The sequence below is a fragment of the Typopeltis vanoorti genome, chromosome 2, assembly GCF_054136105.1.
Source record: "Typopeltis vanoorti isolate ZY-2024b chromosome 2, IOZ_Tvanoo_1.0, whole genome shotgun sequence".
NCBI classification, from domain to species: Eukaryota; Metazoa; Arthropoda; class Arachnida; order Uropygi; family Thelyphonidae; genus Typopeltis; species Typopeltis vanoorti.
Window position 1 is genome coordinate 163,971,155 of NC_143550.1, and position 27,049 is coordinate 163,998,203.

Sequence of the window (27,049 nt, forward strand, 5' to 3'; positions counted from 1 at the left end):
TGGACTATTGTGCCCAGATTTGGTCACCAGGTTTTCAGAAGGATGAAGAGATGTTGGAAAGGGTCCAAAGGCGACTGACTAAGGTAGTTTCTGACCTCTGGGATGTTGAGTATGAGGAAAGATTGAGAAGATGTAATTTGCAGTCTGGTGGGAAGAAGGAAGAGGGGAGATGTGATAGAGACCTAGAAGTTGGTAAGGGGTTGTTATAAGATTAACGGTGGAGAAGTTCTACAGAGAATAGTGGGAGATCAGGAGAGAACCAGAGGTCATCCCTGGAAACTGTATAAAGAGGATGTGAGTAGGGGAGTGAGAGGCAGGTTTTTTTCATGCAGAGTTGTGAATGATTGGAATGCCTTGCCTGAGAGTGTGGTGTCTGCAAGGAGTTTGAGTGTGTTTAAGACATGGTATGATGAGATGTGTGTGTGTGATAAAAGGACCTCCCAGATGAGTCTTTGACTCCATGAGGTCTTGGGTAATAATAATAATGAAAATTTATGTGTGATATCAGATTTCATGGTAACACAGTGGTATAGTGATCATGGAAAGGAATGGAAACTTGTCTACTGACTGAGATATCCAGCAAATAAATAATGCCGTTTAATATTCATGTTGAGTTCCAATTACAATTAGCATAAATAATAACCCAATGCTTGCAAAATGCCTTTGCAACCACATTCAATACTGAAATTACAGTATGTTAATTTTTGCATATGTTCATTTTTCATTCTTTACACCTGTTCATCCTACACCAACAAATTCATGCTAATAAACTTCTTTACTGTTTGATTCTGAAGGGAATTTTAACCCTTCCAGATATTTACTACAAAGAATATTTTTATAAGTTTTTTTTTCTGAGTGTTAGAACTTTCATTACAACAATTTCTGCTGTGGTTCAATACAGATAATGTGAAATATGCATTATGGAAAAATGTGAATGATGTTTTTCAGTTAAACAGATTAAAACTTCAGAAACATGAATTAATATCTTTGGTTTAGTATCAAAACCTCTTCTAAATTTCATTCCTGCAAATGTAGAGGCCTGAATATGCAAGTATGTTATGCAAATTACTGATTAATTAAATTGAATCATTTGTGAATTTTGTAAACATTCACGCTAGCTATCCAAAATCATTCATTCTGTCTTGATAGGAAGCTTATCACAATATGAGACATATGCTTGAGTTTAATGCATATCTCAATTTTCATAGGAATAACTATATATAGTGAATCAACTTAAAATCAAGCTCTGTAACGAATAGTTTGGGAATGCATCAGATTTTTCATTTTTAAAACTATTTGTTTACTTGTTTGTTCCTGTACAGTCCAAATAAAATACTTAATATACAGTTTAAACTACAGAGTTAAACACTTCTAAACATTCAAGTGCAGGATGGAAGAAAACTATTTTTCTTTTTTTTGCAGATTGCAAAAGAGAGAGAGAGAGAGAGAGAGAGAGAGAGAGAGAGAAAGATGGGGGTGCAGCAATGTTGGTTAGTTAAAATCTCATCTTTTGAGTGATATCTGGAAATTACAAATTCCTAAATGGAGTCAATCTGTCGAAGCTGATGAAATATTAAAACAGCTATTTCAAATCGTTCCAAGTTTTAAATAAACATGGTTCTACTACAAATATAAGCATTACACAATTACAAAGTCTTGTTATTTTCAGGATTAGGAACTTTGAGAATATATACTGCATTGTTTAAAAATATATATATACATTGTATATACATGCATATACAACAGTTACATATACAACAGATTCGTTGCTTTCTGTTTCTAAATCATTTTTACTACAAAGAATTTATTTTGATAAATTTCTATAATCTTTAATATTATAATCCTATAGGCAAATTTAAATTCAGTACAGCAGTCATCATTATTTTAAGATATCTAACAAGTTATATTACAGAAGCATATCAAAGGTGTAAAACTGGTTAGGCATTATTATATGATTATTATAGAATCACATGTGTACACAGTAAAAAATTTATTTACTATTCACATATTTGTCTTATATATCATAAGAAATCATCAGTGTTGGTTAGTGAACAACAATAAGGAATTTAAATAAAATAAACAGTAGAGCAATACATTACATTGGAATGTCTCTATACATACAGTCACATGTACGTGGGTTACAAACTATTGGGCTGAAAATAAACTAAATTCAATAATTTTGAATTATAAAAAAACAAATTGAGAATACATTTAATTAATACAGTTAAAGATGACAATTTCCCACACTTTAGGAATGGTGAGGCAGTCGTTACAATTGAGTTTAGGTCGATGAAGTAAGGCTTCAGGACTTTCCATATATAAATGCTCATGTTTATATATGGATGTATGTAGTAGTTTGCCATTTTCCCATTGGATTCTGTAGCTGGTATTTTCAATCCTGTGTTGTGCAAGGCCAGTTTTGTGAAGTTTGATTTGCCAGATGTGATCTTGATGTTCAGAGATATGTTTGGTGATCGATCTTCCTGCTTGTCCATAGTAAGACAAGTTATATGAACATGGTACTTTGTATATGTCAGGTAGCATTAATGGTGAGAGCTTGTCTTCTGGAGAAGGCAAAGCTTATGGATTTGATTGATAAATTTATAGTAGAAATGAGTTTATATTTTCACATAATTTTTACCACGTATTCAGAGATGCTGTTAATATATGGTATAGGTGTCCACCATACAATTATTCAATTTAAATTTATTTCCAGCCAAATAGTAAATGCACCTATATATACACATATAGAAACATAGAGAGAGATTCCAATGCAATGCATGCACTCTGTTTCTTTTATTTAAATTCCTTATTGTTCACTGTCTATACTGATGATTTCTTATATGTAAGACAAAATATCTGAATAATAAAGCTTTTTTTTTTTTTTTTTTAACTGTGGTACACATGCGATTCTATAATAATGGATATCACACAGGTTTCATTACACAAGCAAGTTATTATAAAATGACTATTATATATTAAAAATGGAACTGAGTAATTGGATTTAGGCAAATCTGGTGGAACTTAAAGCAGATAAAAGGAAGGAAACATGGCAGAGCTCCAGAGAATGAAAGATGAAAAGAATATTTATATTAAAGAAATAAATACATGAACAAAATGAAAGAAAATATGGATAAAGGAATCATTTTGTAATAACAGTGCAAGACTTTTGCCAGAAGATAATGTTATGCAGAAAATAATATATTAACATCATACATTATGATGAAAATGAATATTAAAATTAAGTCAAAAATTCTGTAAAGATGTAGTAAAAAGGATCATAAAGTCAAAAATAAACTTCAGTATTTTAAAGATATATAAAATCATAATAATAAACTAAACATTGCATCTCAAAATATAAGTAAATTAATCGTGAAGTTCGCAAATAATTAAAATAAAAACAAAATCTAAAATAGTGACTACAGAAGAATACAATCAACAATATAAATAAAAAATATAGAACAGTGCCAGCAATGAGGAATTATAAAACTATTCTCTTCACTACACTTTTCAGACTGTCTTTTGATCTCTCGCTAACTGTGAGAGAGCGAGTTTGACAGAATTCTGAACTTTTTGTCTCTGAATTTATTTACTTCAATTATGAACATAGGTTCAGTGTAAGAACATTTCTTTAAGCATTTTAATGCTTTCCTCTTACAAAAAATAACTAATATACCAATATAGTTCCTCCTATAACCTACGAGATAAATTCCTGATATAGCTATCTATGATTTCATCACTTCATAATCTTATAAATATCAGTTAAAATAAATACATACTACTGAAAAGAATAACAGTTTCTATCAAGCCCCCACTTTTCTGCCTATCAACTAAACTTTGCAACTCACACACTTTCAACCTATTCTTACAGGAAGCATTCCACAAACCTGTCATTCATCAGCTTAGTCACTCAGCACTGAATCCTCTACACCACCTCCTGATGAAACTCAGGAGCCAAGATGCAGTGGAATCATAGCTTTATAAAGAGGGACAATAACTTCCCTATATCCCTATACTTGTTGAAGACATAAACACCCAGGTAATCCTTTGAGCTATTTTGCCAACTTTTGCAATATGCCCTCTGAACTTCAACTCCCTGACCACTATCTGACAATTAATAACCTTTGCCCACAATGCACATTTATTTAAATCATCCTACAAGATGATCTATATCATCTTTAACAACTGCCTTCTCCCAGTGTTGCATTATCAACAAACAACTGAATATCCTCTCCTCCTTAATCTTTCCCTATATCATTAATATATAAATGAAAGAGTAGTGTCTCTAGTACAGAATTCTGAGGCACTCCACCAGCCATCCTCATTCTACTACATTCCACTCCACATATCTTACTCTCTAGTGTCTGTCTTTATTTCTGCTTCTTGCCTTGGTTCTTTCTATTTAACTGAATACTATATTTTTTTGGTTCTTCTAGCATGTTCAATTCCAAGGGCTTATTGTAACATATCATTTTCTTTTAATGTACTTTTAATTGAATTAATTTTTTCAATTTGTAAATAGGCTTATTTCATCCAACCAACAAAATGCAACATAATAATTTATTCACTTTTAGTTTCATTTTTGTTCTTAAAACTTCCAGTTTTGTTTTTAAACCAAAAATTGTCAGAAATTTATTTGGCAACTTCTGCAAAAGTGCTCTTCCAACTGAAAAAATTTCCAGATTTTCAGTCTTTAATGCCCACAGACTTCTGAACATTTATTATTATTATTATTATTCAGGCCTCCATGGAGTCAAAAGACTCATCGTGGGAGGTCCTTTCTAAGAAACTTGTGTTTCTTAGATAAGATATGATATAGACTTTGTGTTTCCCTCCTAGGAAACACAAAGTCTATCATATGACTCCTTAAATGCATTGACAATTTTCGCTCTCACCACTCTATCAGGCAATGCATCCCGTGGTTCAACCACCCTCCATGTGTTAAATCTTGAATGAAAGGTTTAATTTATTGTAAAATTTCATTCCGATTAAACAGGTAACAAAATTTCCGGAAGAATACTTGTATATAGGTATAAGTGAAATTGTTAATGAAAAAAACGAAATAGTCTTTTAATTGTAAATTCTCCTATGTATTATACTGTTATGTGTCCTTGTAAAACTGACAAGAGTTGAAATTTAGTGAAAATTATGTTAGCATGAGAAAGTTAGATCGACATATACAACGAGATAATCGGCTTATAAATATGACCCGAGGCAGTCATGTACTCGAAGACAAAGTTGCGTGCGGGAAGTCCCCATGGAGAACTCAGCAAGGAGAGAACAGTACCAAGTGCAAGAGATTTAGGTGCTGGACGGAAAAGGTGATGTAGTAGGGAAAATAGCTCAGGAAGGATATATATATAGCTCGGTGATGCAAACTCAAGGCTTTTTTCTCCCTTGGATTCTTGTTCCAGTCATTCCCGGAGGAGGAGGACGTGAGCGCAATTGAGAAGAACGATGTCCAGTGGCAGCTATGTGGCCAGATAGTGATCCAGTGCAAGCATAATCATTGGTAAAGTCAGCACAGACTGAAACAACATGCAGAACCACGTGGACCGATCCCGGCAGAGCAGCTTTGCCTACATCGGAGAAGGCGATTTGTGATTGTATTCGTCAGTTTGTTCTGAAGACAGCAAACTGTAGGAGAAGGTAACAAGCCATGTGAATTTAATGAAAGATCGAGAGAGAGAGAGGACCAGAGAGATCCAGTTACTCGGTCATGTAGGAACTTTTTAATTCCTTTGTATACTAGAAAGAGTTAGAAAGCAATAATGTGTGAATATGCTCAATGATTGAACTTACATGAATTGAAACAGGACTTTAGAATCTAACCAACCTGTAAATTGTGTCATGTCTGAGAAGGAGATATTGTATAGTGTAAAGTTATGTCATAGCCAAGTATATCTTGAAATTAAATAAGGTAAATGCTTGTATAGGATTGTCAAATGTTGTAGGAAGAAGTCAGTAATTTAAATTAGTTGCAGATATTGTCTAATGTTGAGAAAGATTAGGAATTTTAAGGTTATATCTATTTAACCCATTTAACTTGTAGGAGAGATTTAGCTTAATTAAGTAATTGTATATTGTATTAGTGTGATGAATAAACTTTTTTTACCTAACAAAATTGCCTGATCTGAAATCGCAATGCAGCACTCATCAAAACAGACATCGAGCGAATTAATAGGTGGGGATAGCTATGACTGCAGTAAGGGAAAAAATTTAGACACATAAGGTTTTGAAATTGGAAATATTAATTGCTTGATTGTCGATAAGTGTGTCATTCTGAGAATTAACTCCCTGACAAAGAAGCTTCTTTTGTCTAAGAATTTGGATGGCACAGTTTCAACAAATAAATTTTTTCAAATGCTGATATGGAGTTAATTCCAGAATTGTAAAAAAGAAATTTGGCTCTAGCCTGAGGTAATTTCTTTGTCTACCGAGTTTGCACACGCAAGCAATTATAGTAGTGGACACAAAGTAGTTAGAAGTTAATTGGAATTGATAGAGATAGCAAAGGTGGTAGAAACAAGCTCGAGAAAACATATTAAGTATAAGTATAATCACTTAACAAGTACAATAAGTAAGGTTTGGCTATCTAACAATTTACAATAACTATGATATATAAAAAAGGAAAAATTTAACACTTCCTTCCTCGTGAAAGGAAGTTCCTTGTCATAACTTCCTTTCACGACAAGGGGCCAGTCACGACATGGCCCCTTATCGTGACTCCTTCCCGCTGCTCAACCAAGTGAAAGAACTCCCCAGTGTCAACTCTGTAACCACCTCTCAACAGTTTAAAAGTCTCAATCATATCACTTCTCCTTCTATCCACCAAACTCTGCAGTCCACACTCCCAGAGTCGATCCTCATAACTAACATTGTACAGTCCTGGCACCATCTTTGTTATCTGCCTTTGTAACCTTTCCACAGTTAATTTGTGGAAAGGTTACATAAATAATATGTAACATTTATTAATAACATTAATAGTCTATTAATTAATATTAATATTAACAACACTAATTAATTTATTAGGAACATTAATAGTCTAAGTGTGGTCTGATCAGAGTCTTATACAACAGGTGGTTCTTTGAATACCAGCTTTAGCTTATATGTGCACTTATGTAGACGTTTACTGAAGGCAAGTTTGATTTTTCAGCAAAGGTTTCTGCTACATTAATAAGTAATTTGTTGAAAAGAGAGGTTGAGTTAGAAAATAACTCAGTAAAATGAATCATGTTTTTGTGATGCAGTTGCTAAAATCAACTTTGCTACTGGTTTAATTATTCACCTCAAATGATAATGTGCCTCTCAATGAAAATTGATAGTTTAATTAGTGGGGAAGATACCGACCACTTAAACCATCAATTGGTATATATCCCACTAATTAATTACAAACATTCAATTTATTTAAAGATGCCAAGATATTATATTCTTGTTTAATCCTTTATCCAAGTTACATTACTTATTTACATGAAAACACAAACCATAAATGAGCTAGGATTACCTTTTTAACAGTTTTATTTATGATTTGTGTTTTCGTGTAAATAACTAATGTGACTATGGCATAAGTTTCTCTAAAATAACTTTATTCAAGTGTAAGCAAACAAAGTTTGCACATGAAGTATCTTCACGATTGAGAGCAGTTGATATTAATATTAATAACACATTGATGATGGGGAGGAGAGACAGACTGTAAGTGAGCAAGAGGTGTATGGGGAATTGAGCAAACTAGATGTTAATAAGGCTGTGGAACTTGATAATATATCAACAAGTATTCTGAAAGAATGTACCAGAGAGTTGACATTGGCCTTGACATATTTTTGTAATACGAGTCTTGCACTGGGTCAAGTTCCTAAGGAGTGGCAGGAGTGCAAGATTGTGCCACTTCATAAAGGAGGTGATAGAACTCAAGCATCAAACTATAGGACTATCTGTGTCCATCAAAGATAATACCATTGTTGGAGAAGCTTGTGAGAACTAGGATCCAGAGTTGGGTTGACAACAATGGTATTATCTTTGATTGACAGCATGGATTTGCTAAAGGAGGTCATGTTTTAGTAATCTACTTACTTATTACAATAAGGGGACTGTTTCTTTGGATAGAGGAGAAGGATACACAGTAATATACTTAGATTTCACAAAGGCTTTTGATAGATTACCACATGATAAGTTTATAGCCAAACTAGAGCAGATGGGGTTGGATATCCAGGAAAAGGAAAGTCACTAGTGGCGTGCCACGGGGGTCTGTTTTAGGGCTATTACTATTTAACTTGTATATTAATGATATTGGTGAAGGTTTGGATGGAGATATTCAGTTGTTTGCAGATGATGCAAAGTTAGGAGATGAACCATGAAGAGTAAAGATGATGTTGTGGCCTTACAAGAAGACTCAAATAAATTGAGTGATTGGTCACGGGAATGGGGATGCGAGTTCAATGTTGCAAAATGTAAGATCTTAAAATTTGGAAAACAAAGATGGGATGCAGAATTTATGCTTGGTGAGGTGGAGGAAATAAGAGATCTGCGGTTGATAGTGGATAAGGATCTGAAATTTAGGGGACACATAGCCAAAATTGTGAAGCCAACACAAAGGTTTCTGGGAATGATGCAGAGGACACTGACTTGTAGAAATAGGAAGATTCTTGTTCCATTGTATAAGGCTTTGATTAGGCCACACATGGACTATTTTGCCCAGATTTGGTCGCCTGGTTTTCAGAAGGATGAAGAGATGTTGGAAAGGGGTCCAGAGGCGACTGACTAAGGTAGTTTCTAACCTCTGGAATGTCGAGTATGATGAATGATTGAGAAGATTCAATTTACAGAGTCTGGTGGATAGGAGGAAGAGGGGAGATATGATAGAGACTTATAAGTTAGAAGGGGTTGTTATAGGATCGATGCTGGAGAGGTTCTACAGAAAATAGTGGGAGATCAGGGGAGAACCAGAGGTCATCCCTGGAAACTCTATAAAGAGGGTGCACATAAGGGAGTGAGAAGCAAGTTTTTTTCATGCAGAGTTGTGAATGATTCGAATGCCTTGCCTGAGAGTGTGGTGTCTGCAGAGAATTTGAGTGTGTTTAAAGCATGGTATGATGAGCTGTGTGTATGATAAAATGACCTCCCAGATGAGTCTGACTCCATGGAGTCTTGGATAATAATAATAATAAAGGCTAATGATTTCACATTAATTTGCTAAATAATAGAAAGCACATACATCCTTTTGGACGAGTATAGTGCTATGCATAAAGGATTACACAAGAATATAATTTCTTGGCATCTATAATTTAATTATAACCAAGCAAAAAAAAATATTCTATAACTAGTCTAATTTGTTTATCTTTTTTCTAGACTGTTCTGTGTAACTAGCATAGAAAAATAAACAATGAGAATCTTTCAAGGAATTAATCCTTTCTTCAGAACTGCATTAATTTTATTTGTTTATTATTTATTTTTTTTAAAAGAAGGACCAAAGAATAAGCAGGAACATGGAAACATGGAGCAAGAGCAAGTAAAATATTTCAGTTAATTAGACACAATTTTAGTGACGATGGCAAATTATATGGAAATTGACAACAGAATGAGCAATGCTGGTATAGTAAGGAGTCAACTGTATAAATTTATATGGAATGAGAGAGCAATTAGTGTAAATACTTAACTAGTTGTATACAAGATAGTGCTTGAACTCAGTTTTATCTATGCATTTGAGAGGTAGGCTAGAAATAAAACACTTGAACAGACTTAAGACAACAGATATGTTGCCTGTAAGAAAAAAATTAGGAGCGTCAACAGATGGCATCAGTGGCAGCATTCTATTAAACATGAAGATATTGTGAAGGAAATTGACATAGTTAGCATTCAGGAATGTGTGAGCAGAGCTAATCGCAAATTTGAGAAAAATTTAACAAAGGGCTCGCTCAAGCCCCTTATAGCTCACCACTGCATATACTATGCAACACATTTAAAATGTTAAACATTTAAAATAATCTAAGATGCGATTGCTACCAACCTTCATCCTGTTTGGATCTCATAAAAAATCAAACAACTGTAAAAATCAAACAATTTAAACTGCTTATCAGAAATTTATAGCTTCTTTAAACTGGATTGGTATCATCAAAGGTAGATGCTTCAATTGAGAGTGCATTAAATTAAAAAAAAAAAATTCTTAAAAAATACAAGTTATTCTAACTTTAGATAGCTGCCACTAAATGTTCATTAATAAGGACTGAATGATGTATATGTATGTGAAGCATAATATATATAATGGAAGAAAACTAATAAAATGTTTTATCTGTGTGCATGTGCTGAATTATAACATTAATTACAACAAGAATTCAGTTTCAGATAAAATCAATACACATTATAATTTGAAGTAAATCCTATCTTCCTGAATAAAATTAATATGTTTCAAAATATGATTGTTTTTTTTAAGTTGTATTAACTATTTACTTTTGATTAATTCAAAATCATATCACATACTTGAATATAACTTTCTTTTATCTTAGTTAATGAAGTCAAAAATTTTCAGAAAAATTTTCTGCTTTTAGCAGCAAACTTTCATTCTGTATTTCCTCTCCCATTCTATTTAAGTGACCATACCATCTGAGATTATTCCTGAATAACACATTCCTGAATGCCAACAATGGCAAGTTCTTAATCTTCATTTTTAATATGATACAAACAAAACAAAACAAACTAAAACTAGATAAGAAAACTTGGCATCGACAGCCTGAAAAAAATATGTAGTTGTATTGTACCTTAAGATTATAAAACAATATGAATCTGATGTCTAGAAAAATTTGTAGTGTGTTAATATACATGTCTGTTTATGCAAAGATATAAAAATAAGAATATACAGTGTGTGTATATATATATATATATATATATATATATATATATATATATATATATATATATATTCACTACATACACTAAGTTACAAAAGCTATTCTGTGTAGAGTGAAAGAGCAAGATTCTCAGATTCTCATTGGCTTTGCCAATGAGAATCTGAGGTTGGTGGAGAAAATTAGCAAGTGAAGTACTGTGCAAAAATTGATGGTTTGAATATATTAACCTCCCTATTGAACAAGGTGGATGAAATAGTGAGACCAAATTGCACACACCAGTTGAATAACATATCCATGTCATTCAATGGGTGTTACAGAATCGTATCCAGATTTATATTTGTTAAATTAGGGACACAAAACACACGTGTTGAAAAAATTATTTTACTGATTAATAATAACTTTACGTTTCGACCCCTGTATTGAGGTCATCTTCAGAAGGATACATTCAGAAGTATACGAACAAGCTACATGCTGTTGCACTCTGTACAAGTAAATTACATCTACGTTGTTAACTAATGTTTTTTCTTAACCTGCCCTCTAGTGGAAAAAATAAAATAAATAATAATAATAATAATAAATAAAAAAATAAAATAAAAACTACAATAAACTCTGCTAAAGTCCTCACATACTAGGATTCTTCTGGAATTATACAGTTATATTATGATTATCTTCTGGATTTGTACAGTACAGGTTGCTATTGAATGTTCAAGAAAAAAAAAAAAAACACTTCACTAAGTCTTGTATTGAGATTGGAAAGGTACCAAGTCCCTACACCGCACCAAAACCTGGTTCGAGCGGAAATTCAAGGAAGCATGTGAAATGCTCAAACATGATCCGAATCTGAATAAAAATGATGGTCTAACAATTCCAAGAATGTGGAGGACCCATCTACAACCTCCACGAAGAAAAATCTCAATACAAGACCTAGTGAAGTGTTTTTTTTTTTTTCCCCTTGAACATTCAATAGCAACCTATACTGTACAAATTCAGAAGATAATCGTAATATAACTGTATAATTCCAGAAGAATCCTAGTACGTGAGCACTTTAGCAGAGTTTATTGTAGTTTTTATTTTATTTTATTAAAATTTTTTTATTTATTTATTTTTTTTTTTCCACTAGAGGGCAGGCTAAGAAAAAAGATTAGTTAATAACGTAGGTGTAATTTACTTGTATAGAGTGCAACAGCATGCAGCTTGTTCGTATACTTCTGAATGTATCCTTCTGAAGATGACCTCAATACAAGGGTCGAAACGTAAAGTTATTATTTTATTATTAATCAGTAAAATAATCTTTTCAACATGTGTGTTTTGTGTCCCTAATTTAACAAACATGAATGCTGATCACCGTGTATCCTTAAAAGAAAGAGTATCCAGATTTAGCTGGACATTTATAGACGTCATGGCTGGTTGGGGTGTTAATGTACAGTCTTGTTCTACACCAATGTATTAGTGGATGAAGTATTGACCTATTGAAAATGTCTTCTCACCAGGTGTCAAAGCACTTTTCAAGCACTCCTTCAGTCCAGTTTTTTTAAATGGAATATTATCTTTATAAACAACTTTTTGCCATGCCAAGGGAAGCCTCTTATCTTCTTCTTCTGAAGATCTATTCATGGAGAACTTTGATAAAAGCTTTTCTTTAGGCAAACCCTAAACCCGTCATTTGTTGGAGATATGATATTTCAGATTTATATAACTTTCTAAATTCTTTCAACTCCTTCCAGCCAAAAATTTCATTCACACTTGAACTAGAGATAAGGCAAACTACCTTTTCTTGATGTCCTGTCAAAAAGAGAAATGGAATTTTACTTTGATATTTACAAAACGCTTGCCCACACTGAATGCTATTGTCATTCCTCATCTCTTCACCATCCATCTCCAAAAATAGACATAATTCACACAAATAAATAAAACAGGCGAGTTCCATTTTAAAACATGATGACAGGCAGAAAAAAGAATTCCACTTTTGCTCATCCAGTTCATCCTTAATAGGCATTCAGGGAGGAAGTTATTAATCAGACCTCTCAATGTAACCAAGTTGAACTTTTCAAACATTCTAGAAGGCAGGTTATAAATGCCACACATCACTTGCTAATCATTCTTTGATTGCTAATACTCAAGTAGCTTACCCCCCCCCCCCCCACACACACAAAAAAAATCGGATAACTTGGAATCCTAACTTAATCTACCACCCTGAAGAAACCAACTATAGTGAAACTAGTTGATATTTTTTGTATTTATTATAATTTCAATGACCCAGTCTTTTTTTTTTTTTTTAATCACTGAAGTCATGTCATAAAATTCGCCTGTCAGTCAATATTAATGATAATGAAGGAACCATTTCAACCAAGATAAGATACATAGCTATAATGTCAAGTCCACATATGAAGACTTCCTGTGACATGAGTTAGAAGATGAAAAATGTAAAAAGCTTATATCTGTTGCACAATGGAGATTCAAATCAATACCTTGAGGAGTCTATGTTATTCATCCTGATAACTTGGACTGATGTATGATTACCTACAAAATTTTATGCATTTAAAATCACCATAAATAAACTTGTAAAAGACCTAGGGATATAACACTGATTTAAATAACTGATAAAGATACATCAACTGGATATCAATGATTATTTAGTGAAAAGATAAGTAATTGGTTAGCAGGTAATAGGATGTAAGAAGTGTTTAAAGGAAACATTTTGCAGGAGCAGAGGTTCTCTAGGATACAGTTTGGGAACCTTTGTTTTTTCAGCATATTTATCAATGATTTAGGTTCACATATTAATAGTACCATTTCACCCTTTCGCTGGAAAAGAACCTAGTTCAATTTTCAATGTGATGAAAGAAATCTTTATATGACCTCAGGAATTAAAGCTAATCTCATATGGAAGTAGCAAGGTTATCAAAGTCATATTCAACTTATTAGGCCTCATCAATTGAGACTGGCTCAATGGAATTGGCAACACTAGCCACAGAATCTCCTGCGATAACCAAACTCCTATATGACAGTGTTTATAAATACAAATATTTATTCAAAGAAAGTGGTGAAGCCAAACCTAAATCATAATAACTGTTTTCATTCCAAACATTTGAGAAAGTTATCATTAACTACATGAAATAAATAAATATATTTTTATGATTCTAATAGTGTTTATCCTATTTATCCACTTTCGACTGAATGTCAAAAAGATTCCATCATAATGCAAATGTTTTAGTTGTGTTCAAATTTTTAGCATTGTTCTTCAAATCACACTGCTTTATAAGACATACGAGGATGGTCTGAAAAGTTCTCAGCCTAACAATGAAAAAACGCATTTATAATTCTAAAATTATTTTTATTTTCAATATAATCTCCCTTAAGACTAATACATTTATTCCAATGATTCTCTAGCAGCATTATTCCGTCCCTGTAATGGTTCTCAGTAAGATCTGCAAAATACCCCTCTACAGCTGTAATCACCTCTTGATTCGAAGAAACATGCTGACCAGCGAGAAGGAGTTTTAGTTTTGGAAAGAGATAGAAGTTAGAGGGAGCCAAATCTTGGGAATAGGGGTGGATATTCAACAATTCATAGTGCAGATCCCTTAATTTTCCCATTGTGAAAACAACTTTGTGGGCAGGTGCATTGTCCTGATGAAAAAAGATTTTTTTCTTCTGCAAACCAGGTCTTTTCTCATGAATTTTTTTGTTTAGTCTGATTAAAAGATCGGAATAATATTCCCCATTTATTGTTTAACCCTTTTCAAGATAATTAATAAACAAAATGCCTTTAGCATCCCAAAGCACCGACGCCATGACCTTTCCTGCTGGTGAAACCAACTTTGTCTTCTTTGGCACTGAACAACCGGCTTCTGTCCACTGTTTTGACTGCTGTTTGGATTCTGGTGTGTAATGGTGAATCCAAATCTCATCTATAAGTAATAAATCAACACACAAAATCAGTTTTTTCTTGTTAAAATGCTCCACTCACTGTTCAGAGATTTTCATGTGAGTGTGTTTTTGATCTGCTGTAAGCAAGTGCAGCACCCATCGTGCACAAAGCTTTTTCATTTGCAATTCTATATGCAAAATATATCCTACACTTTCTTTTGAAATGCCTATAGTCTCAGCAATTTCATGCACTTTGACTCGCCGGTCATCCAATACCATAGCGTGCACTTGATCAATGATTTCTGGTGTTGTTACACTTTTTGGACATCCTTCATGTGGATCATCTTCAAGGCCAGCATGGCCACGTTTAAACTTGGCAGTCCATTTCTTAATTGTCAAAAACGAAGGAGAAGAGTGCCCATAAACTTTTATAAACTTTGAATGAATTTCTTTTGGCGTTAGACCTTCTTTTACAAAGAATTTCATAACCACACAACACTCAATTTTATCCATTTCAAGGGATACAGACAACACTTTTGCTTCAGACAGCTGTATGTAATTTCACATGGATGCATATGATAGATGTACCAAATTAGAAAAAGTGCCAATAGTGCTGCCATCTATAGTCGAGGCAGAAAACTTTTCAGACTACCCTCATAAAATGAAATAACTTTAATGTTTTGATTAAAAATGCTATTTAGTGTAGTTCACATGAGTTTAATAACCAGTTTTATATTGTTTTTCTGATTTTCTATAAATCTATGATTGGTTCTGATATGATACTAAGTTAAATTACTAGTGAAAGAAATTAATAAAGCCTTAGTTTTATATTTATCTTGCACCTTCTCTCATTGGGACCTATAGTTCTATTGCTCTTGAAAAGGCATATGATAAGGTGACAAGGAAATAACTGCTCAAAACTAAAATTATATGAAGTAAATGAATCCTTATACAGAGCAACATATAGCTGACATTTAAGTTTGAAAGTAGTTAGTACTGATAGGTACAGGAAAATGGGTCAATGTCAACTCATGTAAGAAATGTTTGTTGAAAGTTTTTCACTTGGTTATATTATAAATTAAAGATACCAAGAAATTATATGGTTTAATCCATTATCCAAGTGTAAGCAAACAAAGTTTGCACCTGAAGTATCTTTCAGGACTGGGGCAACTCGTGGCAAAGGTGGTATGACTTCACATAACTTGCCTTAGTATCCCATAATGCAAAGCACATCTCCTTGCAGACATGTACAATGCTATGCATTACGGGAAGGGTCACTACCCAGACCGGATTCGACTTTATTGAGGTCTTATCAGTGGGAGCCAGACCCAGAGGTGAGATACCAAGGTTGAATGCAGAAATCATATTTTCATATAATATCACCACCTATTTAATTTTTTAATTTTAAAAAATGTGCCGAAAGTTGGATTTGAACATTAGAAAGTAGTAGCATGAATCTTATCACTTAAGATTAAAAGATTGTTATGCAAACATTACACCACATCTGTTTCCTCAAGAAATGATTTTTTTTTCTGTACATATAGAAAGACATAGATTATGTAGTTGATGAAATGAATATTAAATATGTTCATAACTTAAGATAAAATATGCTAAGTTTAATACTGCATATAAGATGTTTGTTATCCTGTTAAATAAATCTGCTGTTACAAGTAGTTTAACTACATTAACTGCTGTAATAAATTTGGTTTGAAAATCAGAATGAGAAAAAAAAAAAAAAATGATGATGAAAAGAAGTAGAAAACAGCCAGTTGAATTCTCAATGCTAAACCTACAGCATAAGCAAATCATTTCGTCTATTTAGACAGAAAGGCAATTTAAGTAAGACAAGCAAAACAGGATAAGATAAGAGAACAAGCAAGACTAATATGATGGGAGGCCAGCTGAATGCATTTAGATAGAGCAAGGAAGAAATTGGAAAACAAACAAAACAAACAACCTAGGCCTTTCAAACAAAAGAGCACTTGTTACTGACTACACCATGGCATAGAAACATTTATCAGCAGTTTATGGATATTCAAATAACACTACAGCATGGATGTTTGTGAAAATTTTGAGGTTAGAAGATGAAATCAGCAACCTCCTAAGAAGGCCAGTAAAAAAAGATCATCTGATCTGTAGAGAAGGATTCCTGAATTATTCAATCCTTAGCCATCAATGGTACTAATATGATAGTTATCAACATTTCTGTGGAAGTATCATAAAAATTATGAAAAACACTGTTATTATGGCATCTGTGAAATGTTTTCTTACTTATCCTGTCTATTTCTGCTTATTTTATTAGGTTATAATAAAAATGTACCGACCGTTTGCAATTTATATGTTTTGAGCCACACACACACTTCTTTTAATATTCTCATATTCGTTTTAATACTCTTCATCAATATAAAAATTATATAGGCAATGTTAATTTTTCCACTAAGCTTAATATTTTTTGTCACTAGTGTTTTTATTTTATTTTATTTTATTTTATTTTGAGGTTAGCTGATTTCATCTGCTAACCTCAAAATTTATTATATTTTATTCAAACACATTATTATTTTTTTCTTCTTTACCTATATGTAGTTGAATAGTTAAATATTGTATGTTTTTGATTAGCATTTAACTTCTGCTCAATATATGCTCATCTTAATTTAACAAACTATGTTAATTCTAATCACTGCACCTTTGCTTCAGAGAGAGAGAGAGCAGTGAGTCATTCTTTTATAAAGAACCAGCAATGATGACCTCTCTAAAACTTATTAGGGAACTGGATTCTTTCTTTTCTTTTTGTATTCAAGAGGTAAAATATGCAGATTTTATTGTCCAAATAAACATTAACATACTACTGACAAGAGGCTTTTTGTCAACTGAATTCACCTAGTTATGGAAGAAGCTTAAAAATAATATTAAATATACTGTAAAGGAAAATATGCATGTGCATAAGCTCATATCTATATTTAATGGATAGAGAGAACCAGAATGCTTTAATCTGAAATCATATCTACTATGCCGTCATAACTTATGAAATATTTTTGTAACATCTTGGATGCCAAAGAGAAACTGCCTTTGAGTGTACAATGAAATCCAACAGTATAAACAAATATCAATGCTTTACAAAACTTCTTGAAAAGCTTTGAAAGTATTTGGGCACGATTATCTTTACAACATTTCATGAGGATAGTTAAAATAGACTATACAAGACTTGATTTAAAGTAAATAGGCTATACGAGACTAGAGCGAATTATACGTTTCTGTGTATGAGAATTTAAAGCACCACAAGTTTCTGAAGAAAAACTACAACTACTAGGTGCGGTCTGTAAGGTATCTCCAAATATTACTTCACGCTCCCTAACAAATCGATCCCACCAGTCACTACTATCTGGTGTCACACAGATTCTAACGTCATCAAAGCTTACAGTACAGTTTTCAGGATGAGTTAAGGTTACAGATATGTGTGGGATATTTTCCTTTTTCTTTTGAATATCACCTTGCCTTTCATCGTAGTTACATCCTGTACCATCCCAAAATGTAACACCACCTTTTTTGCTTTTTCTTGCTCCATCACATGCTTCAGGATTTTTAACTGTCAAAAGAATGCCTTGTTTTACTTGTAAACCACAACTAAAAGATGCAGGAAGACTCCAACTACTCCCAGTTCCTTCCCCTAACCTGAGAGGTAGGCACTGACCTGATAAACCTAAGTAACCAAGGCAGCCATGCTCCTGGCGTTGCATCATCTCTTCCTGTTGCTGAAGAAATGCTTCCAAATTGACACCTCTTGCATGTGATGGCTGAGAAAGAAAACGCTGGGGTATACGAGATAAAGGATCTTGTTCAACACCACCACCAAATCCAAGAGCAAGGAGTATTTCTTCAGGATCTTCCCGGCGTGCTTCCAACAAAGACTCAACACTGTCAAATAATAAGACAAATCAATCTGAGGATAAACAAATATACAAATAACTCAACTAATTAATAATTTTAGTATCAGTGAATTTGTCAAATTATACTAAATATAGAGTAGGATCCAAACATACTGAAATTGTTAGCATGACAAGATATACCTAGTTGGCTGTATATGCAAAAATTATACAAAATTCAAGTCAATCCTTTATATGATAACATCGTATAGCTTATTTAAGTCTAATAAGTAGAGCACATGCATAATGGCATGCAGTTAGATAACTCTGATCTTTAAAAATGTGCAACACCCAGTATGTGTTTCTTTTTGCTAAACACAAATTCACTTCCTGTTCAGGAACTAGCAAGTTATTTCCTATAAACCACATTTTTCAAAGTGTGGAAGCAATGGGATTGAAGGACTGAATAAACTTGAATCATATCTGTTCAATATCTTCAAAACTATTCCTAAAAATGGAAAAATAACTGCTTCTATAATCTCATAGTAAATCACACACACACACACACACACACACACACACACACACACACACACACACTAAAGTTGCAAACTTTTGTTTGGGCATTTGTATTTTTTATTTTTTTAATATTAACCATACAATGAGAGAGTAGAACCCACTAGCATGTTAGTGAAGTATGTAGGGGATTAGACGAGGTTTGAAAAGCTAATGATTTTAGCAGGAGAATGCTTTATGAGGTAGATTGTTCTGGAGAACAGAGGCAGATAAAATAAGACAGAGAGGAAATGAGTTTGCAAATGGACAGTAGAAAGATGTTAGGAAGCTCCCATTTGTTTTAAAAGGCTTTTGGCGGACCACCCCTAAAATATTTATACAGTATTCTGAGATTGGGCAGATTTGGGACTTGTCCACTGTAGCTGGATCTGGTCCTGCTCATAATCTGTGCATTACTGAAGCTAAAGGAAGGTGAATTAAGTTTTTTTTTTTTTTTTGTGTGTGTGAAAGAATGCATTACTCCAAGATGAGACTACTTACATACAGAGAACAACTGACTTCAGATCAAGTTTCTCTTTATATTCCAACATGCACAAATGTATGGCAGTCTGGATGGTATACCTGCTCTCCAACCAACAGCCTGCAAATTCAAATCCCACTGTGGACATAGATGTTTGTTAATATTTTTAGGTGTAAATGAATTTTAGTGCTATGTGTGAAACTACTGCCCTGCTTACTGGAGGATGAAGTTGATTGAAAAACTTCAGTTTGGTCTCTTGAAGAGGATTTCCAGACTATATAAACCTTAGACTACATAATACTATACTACAGGCTTAATCTTTCATGGTGGAATTCATACACAAACATATTCCATTCTAAGCCATTTTTAATATCTCTTAGCCTACATCATCCACTACTGAACACATGCCATGGAAAGGTTCAGAGAAACATGCACTCTTGCCCTTGATGTTTCCAGGGCATCATTCTTTTCCTCTAACTCCTGCACAGATGATAAAGGCAAATCATCCATGCCAAACAACCCAGTACCATATGCCTCATGTGGTCTTTTGGTAAAATATATAAAAATTTGGCAAAAAATACATAAAAAGAATATTAGACAACCTGAACACTATAAAGTCATCTGGTCCTGATGGCATCCTTCCTATTGGACTTAAACATTGTGCTCTGCAGCTAACACCTGTCCTATATGGTCTATTCCTTCTATACTCAGATGGCACATATCCCATACCACGGAAGCAAGCATATATCCAACCCATTCCAAAAATGGGAAACAAAAGACTAAACAACTGCCATTACCACAATCTGCTCCAGAATAATGGAGCAGATTGTGGTAATGATTGTAGGTAATGATTGTGGTAATGATCAAGGATTGTAATGTCAACTTCTTCACTACCTAGAAGCTCACCAGTTAATCAACGACCTCTAGTATGGATTCCACAAATTGAGATCCACGGCTGATATCTTAGCCTACATCACCCACCACGGAAAAGTTTGGAGAAATTTGCACTATCATCTTGACATTTTCAGGGCTTTCAATCATGTTTGGCATCAAGGCCTGCTTTGCAAACTGCCTTCCTTCAATCTACTCACCACCCTCTAACCGAATAGCCAAGTGAAAGCTGGATATCCAGCTTTTACTCTGGTCATTCACTGCATATCATGGGGGACAGAACTCAAATATAAGACAATCTGAAACTAACAGAAAGACAGGCATCCATGGTGTTTCTGGTACATTACACAAGGGGGGAGGGGGATTGTAATGTCTTTCTTCCTAGACCTATACTGTTGTATTTAGAAAAAAAAGTAGAAAGAATCAAGAATACTATAAAGCAAAAAAAAATATATATCCATGCTGATCAATAAACAAAGTTGAGATTTAAATAAGATTTTAATTAACAAATCAAGTTCTGCACTCTCTCAAGCAGAACAACTGGCTTTATCTAAAGGAGTTAATTTTGTAACAGCAGTGAAAGTTAATCTTAAAAATATCTCATTGCAAAGTAGATTATGCTTGAAATAAACTGCTAAATTAAAAATTAATTTGGCATGCTCAGCCTTTTGGTCCTAGCTCAAGAACAAAAATCATTGTGGGATCACAGAAAAAAATAACATTTTACTCAAATCTAACCAAGGTAAGGTAATGCAATCATTTGAGACATAATAGATTATGAATAAACGATGCTGAGTGTATTAGAAGATCAAAACATTTACAGAGGATCAACTTTGATCCCACATGAAAATATCCCCTAAGAAACAAATCAACTCAAACTATAGTTTAACCAGAAGAAAGGAAGTCAAAATTAAAGTAAAAACACCCTGTTGTCTCTAGGATTTGAAAGTTGTAAACGTGTATAAAAAAGGTCACTATTATACTCAACTGTTGAATGTAGCATTAAGTTTGCTTACGTATTAAACAGACCTAATGAAGTCTTAATACATTTGAAGTATTTAACCATTCTCAGACCTCATTTTGGCAAAAGAGAATCATATATAATCTCTGGGATGGCATTTTAAAAATACAAAATTTTAAATTTTGAGACAACTAACTTCCTTCTGAAAGGAAGTTGGTTGTCTCAAAGAAAGTTTGGATGTAGCATCAAAACAACAGTGATAGTGACTTTCTCTCAAAATCTCTCGAAATCTCATGACATAAGAGTAGCTTTCAAGCCCACTGCAACTATACTGTTATTTTCACCGAAAGACCACAACCCTTTCAACAAGCATCCTGGAGTTTATAATATTCCATGTTGTTGTGGCCTTGTTTACACAGGGCAAACATCTAGAAGTTCGGAAATTAGACAAAAAGAGTATATTGGAGATGTTGATAAAACAGAGAAGACAGCTCAGACCTAGCTTTCTACTTTTCCCACACACCACAACACTGAATGGGATAGGAGTTCCGTGCCTTACAAAGAAGACAACTTCAGTTCCCACAACATCAAAGAGTCTATGATGGTTACTACTCACAAGGCACACTAAACAGAACAGAAACTAGGGAATGGTTTCTGTTCTGATCTTATTAGACTCCAGTTTTTCTAACTTTTCTCTCCCATTCTGCTAAGTGCCACAACAATTTATGGTATAGCAGACTTACATTAACTTTTGTTTCACTACTTTTATATCCAGATTAACTTTCACTTTATCTCTATATTCTCGAAGGACCAATACTGATCTACTTGCTATGACCACTGATATAATTTCATGACCACCATGAAGTTATTTTTCTGCAACTTTCTCCAAATTTTCCCAAAACATTTCCATATATCTGGTATTCATTTCCTATCTCTACCATTTAGATCAACGAGAACAAGCATATCCTCAGGTACTTTGTCAACCAGTATGTACTGGAAACCTACCTTTACCAGCCAATATATACATCAAAGGTCTGATCATTAAACCTACCAGGAAAATCAGGGCTGTCAAATCTTAAAAAAAAAAAAAGTTCTTCTCCACCTTTATAACAAGAACTTCTCACCATCAAAACATGGAATCAAATGGCTACAACCTCATCATATGCAACACATAATGGACTTGTACATTCCTATGTTGAAGGATGCTTCAATAGAATACAGAGTACCAATTCCATATATTTCTGACATTTCCAAATCTATAGACAAAATCTTGAAGAAGCTACCTGTTACCCATATATTTTCCTATCAACAAAATTTCTAATTTCTTACCAACTACAAAAGAAACTTTCATGTTCAGCTCTGGCAGGTTGTTATCAGATTCCTTGTACACATAATCTAACATATTTTGGACACACAGGTCTATTGGGAAAAAAAAGAATTAGCAAACATCAAGTCTGATCTTGCACAACATGGGACTGAAACCAAATACAGTATCTTCTGGAATGAGGCTCACCTTCTCCATAAAAGCAGTTTTAAATATGAACTGCTCTTCATCATGTTACACTGGCCTAATTTGAATCTGAATGATTGCCTCTCTTAAAAGTTTAGGATATTCTCATTTTGTGTAAATATCCAAAATGATGTACTATATGTTTGATATAATCATTCTAGCATGTGTCCATCAAAGAGAATGCTACTGTCATCGACACAATTCTGAATCTTAGTTCTCACCGAGCTCTCCAACATTTTAAGAATAACTCCAGAAACAGAGATTACCTATAATTTGAAGCCTTAGTTTTATTATAAAATTAATATTTGCTAGTGAAAGAAGAATAATTTTGTCCTATTTCCACTCTTTTGGAACCTGGCCAAGTATAATATTCACATTAAACCAGTCCATTAAAGCTGTTGTTTACTCCATAGAGCATTCCCTTAAAATACAATGATATATCATCAAGCCCTCAACCTAATTAGCATTAAGTTTACTCAATTCCCAATATACTTCCCACTTGTTTGCCATCAGTCCCCCCCCCCTCACCTTTCACACTGCTCTCAAGTTCCTCATGATTTCACATTTACAAGGATGAAATGCCTTTATTAATGACTCATTTAATATCTTGACTATATCTTCTGCAGTATTAATCATTCTACTATTTTCACCAACCAACATCATTCTTCCACATTCATTCTTTCTTCTATTGATATAACAAAAGAACCTCCCTGGGAATTTTTTTTTTCCCCCCTCATTAGCAAACTGCTGTTCATACAGCACTTTTGCTACCTTCACCAAGCAAGACACCTTCTACTGCTCTTTGTACTCCTCATGAACTGATTGGTATCATTAATCCAGTGTTGCCTCTATAATGCCTTCTTTGAGACCGCATGCCTAATTGCTTCATTCATCTATTTCTCATTTACCTCCTTGACCGTTGGTACACATCACCTCTGTTAAATAGTTTTCGAGTCTCGATAATCTGCACTAATTCTTTAATTTGAAAACCAAAGAATTTTATATAAACTTGGTTTTTAATCCTATTTCCCTAGTAAGCAAACTGACAAGGGAGTCGAGATTGTGCCTACTTTTGCTACCTTCACCAAGCAAGACACCTTCTACTGCTCTTTGTACTCCTCATGAACTGATTGGTATCATTAATCCAGTGTTGCCTCTATAATGCCTTCTTTGAGACCGCATGCCTAATTGCTTCATTCATCTATTTCTCATTTACCTCCTTGACCGTTGGTACACATCACCTCTGTTAAATAGTTTTCGAGTCTCGATAATCTGCACTAATTCTTTAATTTGAAAACCAAAGAGGCATATAGCAGTCTGAGAGATATTGTACAATCATCCCACTGTAAACAAAAAGTAACTGGTCATGTGGAATAGTTTGGCAAGGATTTTAATTTGGTTGCATATAATAAGGCCAGCTGTTGATGTTAGAATCAGAAAAGTGGTTCATCTGCCTTGACATAAAGACTGGGAATATGTGATACTCGAAAAAGTCCAGTAGCAATTCTGATAGTGAAGTGGATTCGGTCAACAAAGCGTGCTGTCCTTGCAGAAACACAGAATTGAGATTCACAATCTGATAAGTGCTAAATAAGTGGAACAAATGAATAACTTTCAATAGGTGGATGCTAGGGTATGATGGCTGTTCATCTTCCTTTGTATATGTCAGTTGTAAGATAAGTGCCAATGTAGAAATGTCAGTTTTTTTTGTCCCCCCCCCCCCCAACACACAACTCCCAAGAACCTTGCTTCTGTTGCAACTGGGATTATCATTTGTACTAGTTTGGGCTGCAAGTCATGATAAACTATGCTTGAAACAAATATGCATGCAAATGGTTTTCTGTAGTCAAAACCTAAACTCATTTGCAAGCACATAGTTTGAAAGATGGTTGATAACTTGCAACTGACTCTCTATGATGCTCATTACAAGAGTAACAAAAGATGGTAAAATCATCCACATAGAGGGCATAATGTCCTCTAAAGTATGACACTCACTATCATTTACACTTACAAGAATTTGTTCTGTTATCAAGTTAACCATGACAACAAATAGTGTGACACTTAACACAGAATCTTGTAGACTCCATCCTCTTGGAAAAAGGATAGAGAGGGTTGATCAAACTCTGACTCAGAAAAAATATTCAGTTATATGTAAAGTTTTTGATATAATAAAGAGTGTGAAGTTTCCTCTGAGACCACAGGCATGTAGGTCTTTCAACATGCACCTCCAAGCTTTGTCATATGCTTTTCCATTTCAAAGAAAACCAATATTCAATGTTCATATTTTAGGGAAAGCATCTCTAATGGGATGCTTCTAGTTGACTAAATGATATAGCACAGAATATTTTTCATCTTGGGAAAAAATTTTGCTGCTCTCCAGAAGCAGTAAATGATGAGAGTTAATCATTTTTACCTAAGACCTTGCAAACAGCTAGTCAAAGCAATAGGACAGTAATTTGTCAGTATTTCTGGATTCTTACCTGGTTTTGGAAAAGCAACATAATTATTTTTTACCAGGATTCAAGAAATTCATTCTCACAGAATATTCTGTTGAATAAGTAGAGCAGCTGATCCATTCTTACAAATTCTTAGAATCCATGGAAGATGGCATCAAATGTTTAACCATCTTATAATGGATGTCATATAGTCCAATGATAGTCGGTCAGCATTTAAACAAAGAAGCTTCGAGTTCGTTCTTGAATGACCTGTTGTAATCTTCAACACAAAAACAGAATTTTATGATATTCTGCTCGGCTTCTTTGGGGCTGTAAGGGGATAATGCCAAAGGTTTGGTAAACTTTCAATGAGAATATCTGCAATTATTTTAGGGTGATTTTAGGGCAATTGTGCATACAATCTGTTCCAGGACTGAAGAGGAAAGAACGGGATGCCTATCCCTAATTTTCTGGATTTTGCCCCAGATCCTCCTTAGCATTTGTTGATCTGGTGACAGAAAATGAGAATTGGATCCACAAGTCCTTTTGGATATGAAAGCAAATGGCCTTTTTCTTTCTTTTTTTTTTTTTCTTCTTCCCCAGGTGTGCATTCTGAATTCAATCCAGGTTTGGGAAAACGCAAAAACTGAATTGCAAAAATTGATGTTTTGGGTATTGCAGATTATGCATTCATCAATAGAAGGACATTACTGGTATAAAATCAAATCCTACTAACAATGAGAAAATATTCCAGAAGGTTGATGTATATTTTCCATTGTGATATCTGTGATCTTACTTTACTTATTTAGCATATTTAGAAGGGTATGATGTGTTTCGTGAGGGCAGAAGGGGTAAAAAGGGAGGGGGGGAGTGCTATTAATGATAGAGAAAGAGTTATGCTCACACAAAGTAGACATGCAAGAGGGAAATACTGCCAGTGGTTTTGAGGCAGTATGGTGTGAGATAGAGGTGAATGGAATCAAATACTTGGTTGGATGTTATTATAGATCGGGTAATGTGGATGGTGGAGATAATGAAATGTATAATCAAATTAGTCAAGCAAATAAGAAAAGGGTGATCATTATGGGCAATTTTAATTATGGCAATATAGACTGGAATGATGAGGTAGCAACTGGAAGTAAAGAAAATGAGTTTCTTGAGTTTTTGAGGGATAACTACCTCAGACAGTATGTAACAGAGGGCATGTGAGGATTGAGGGGCTTGGTTTTGGTCATCTTATCAGATGATGTAATTATAAATGAGGTGTCAAATCATCCACCAATTGGTGAGAGTGACCATGAGGTGATTACCTGGGTGGTTGTCAGCAGTGTGAGGACCTCTGTGAGAAAAGGGTATATGTGGAACTACAAGGGAAGTGATTATGAAGAGCTCAGGAGACAGCTTGCAGGTGTAGCGTGGAATGAGGAGTTAGCTGGAAAAGAGATCAATTCAACTTGGGATATTTTCAAAAACTATCTAGTAGATGCAATGTCTAAGAGTATTCCAAGGGTGAGAAAGTTGCGATACAGAGAAAGAGGGCATTGTGGAGGCAGCATAAGAGAAGTGGAAATAACCAATTCCATGAGGTCTACAAAAACCAGGCAAGGAGGGTGACTTGGTTGGTGAGGGTAGCTAAAGAGAGGTA

The 27,049-nt window shown here is 34.0% G+C and overlaps 1 protein-coding gene across 1 annotated transcript in view; it reads right to left on the minus strand.

The window, feature by feature from the left end:
- Positions 1–27,049, minus strand: part of olf186-M (Ki-ras-induced actin-interacting protein-IP3R-interacting domain olf186-M) — a 238,910-nt gene that overhangs the window by 198,802 nt on the left and 13,059 nt on the right. The window contains exon 3 of the mRNA XM_090402727.1: positions 18,400–18,623. Coding sequence (XP_090258853.1) covers positions 18,400–18,623 — 224 coding nt within the window. The remainder of the gene's footprint in view (positions 1–18,399; positions 18,624–27,049) is intronic.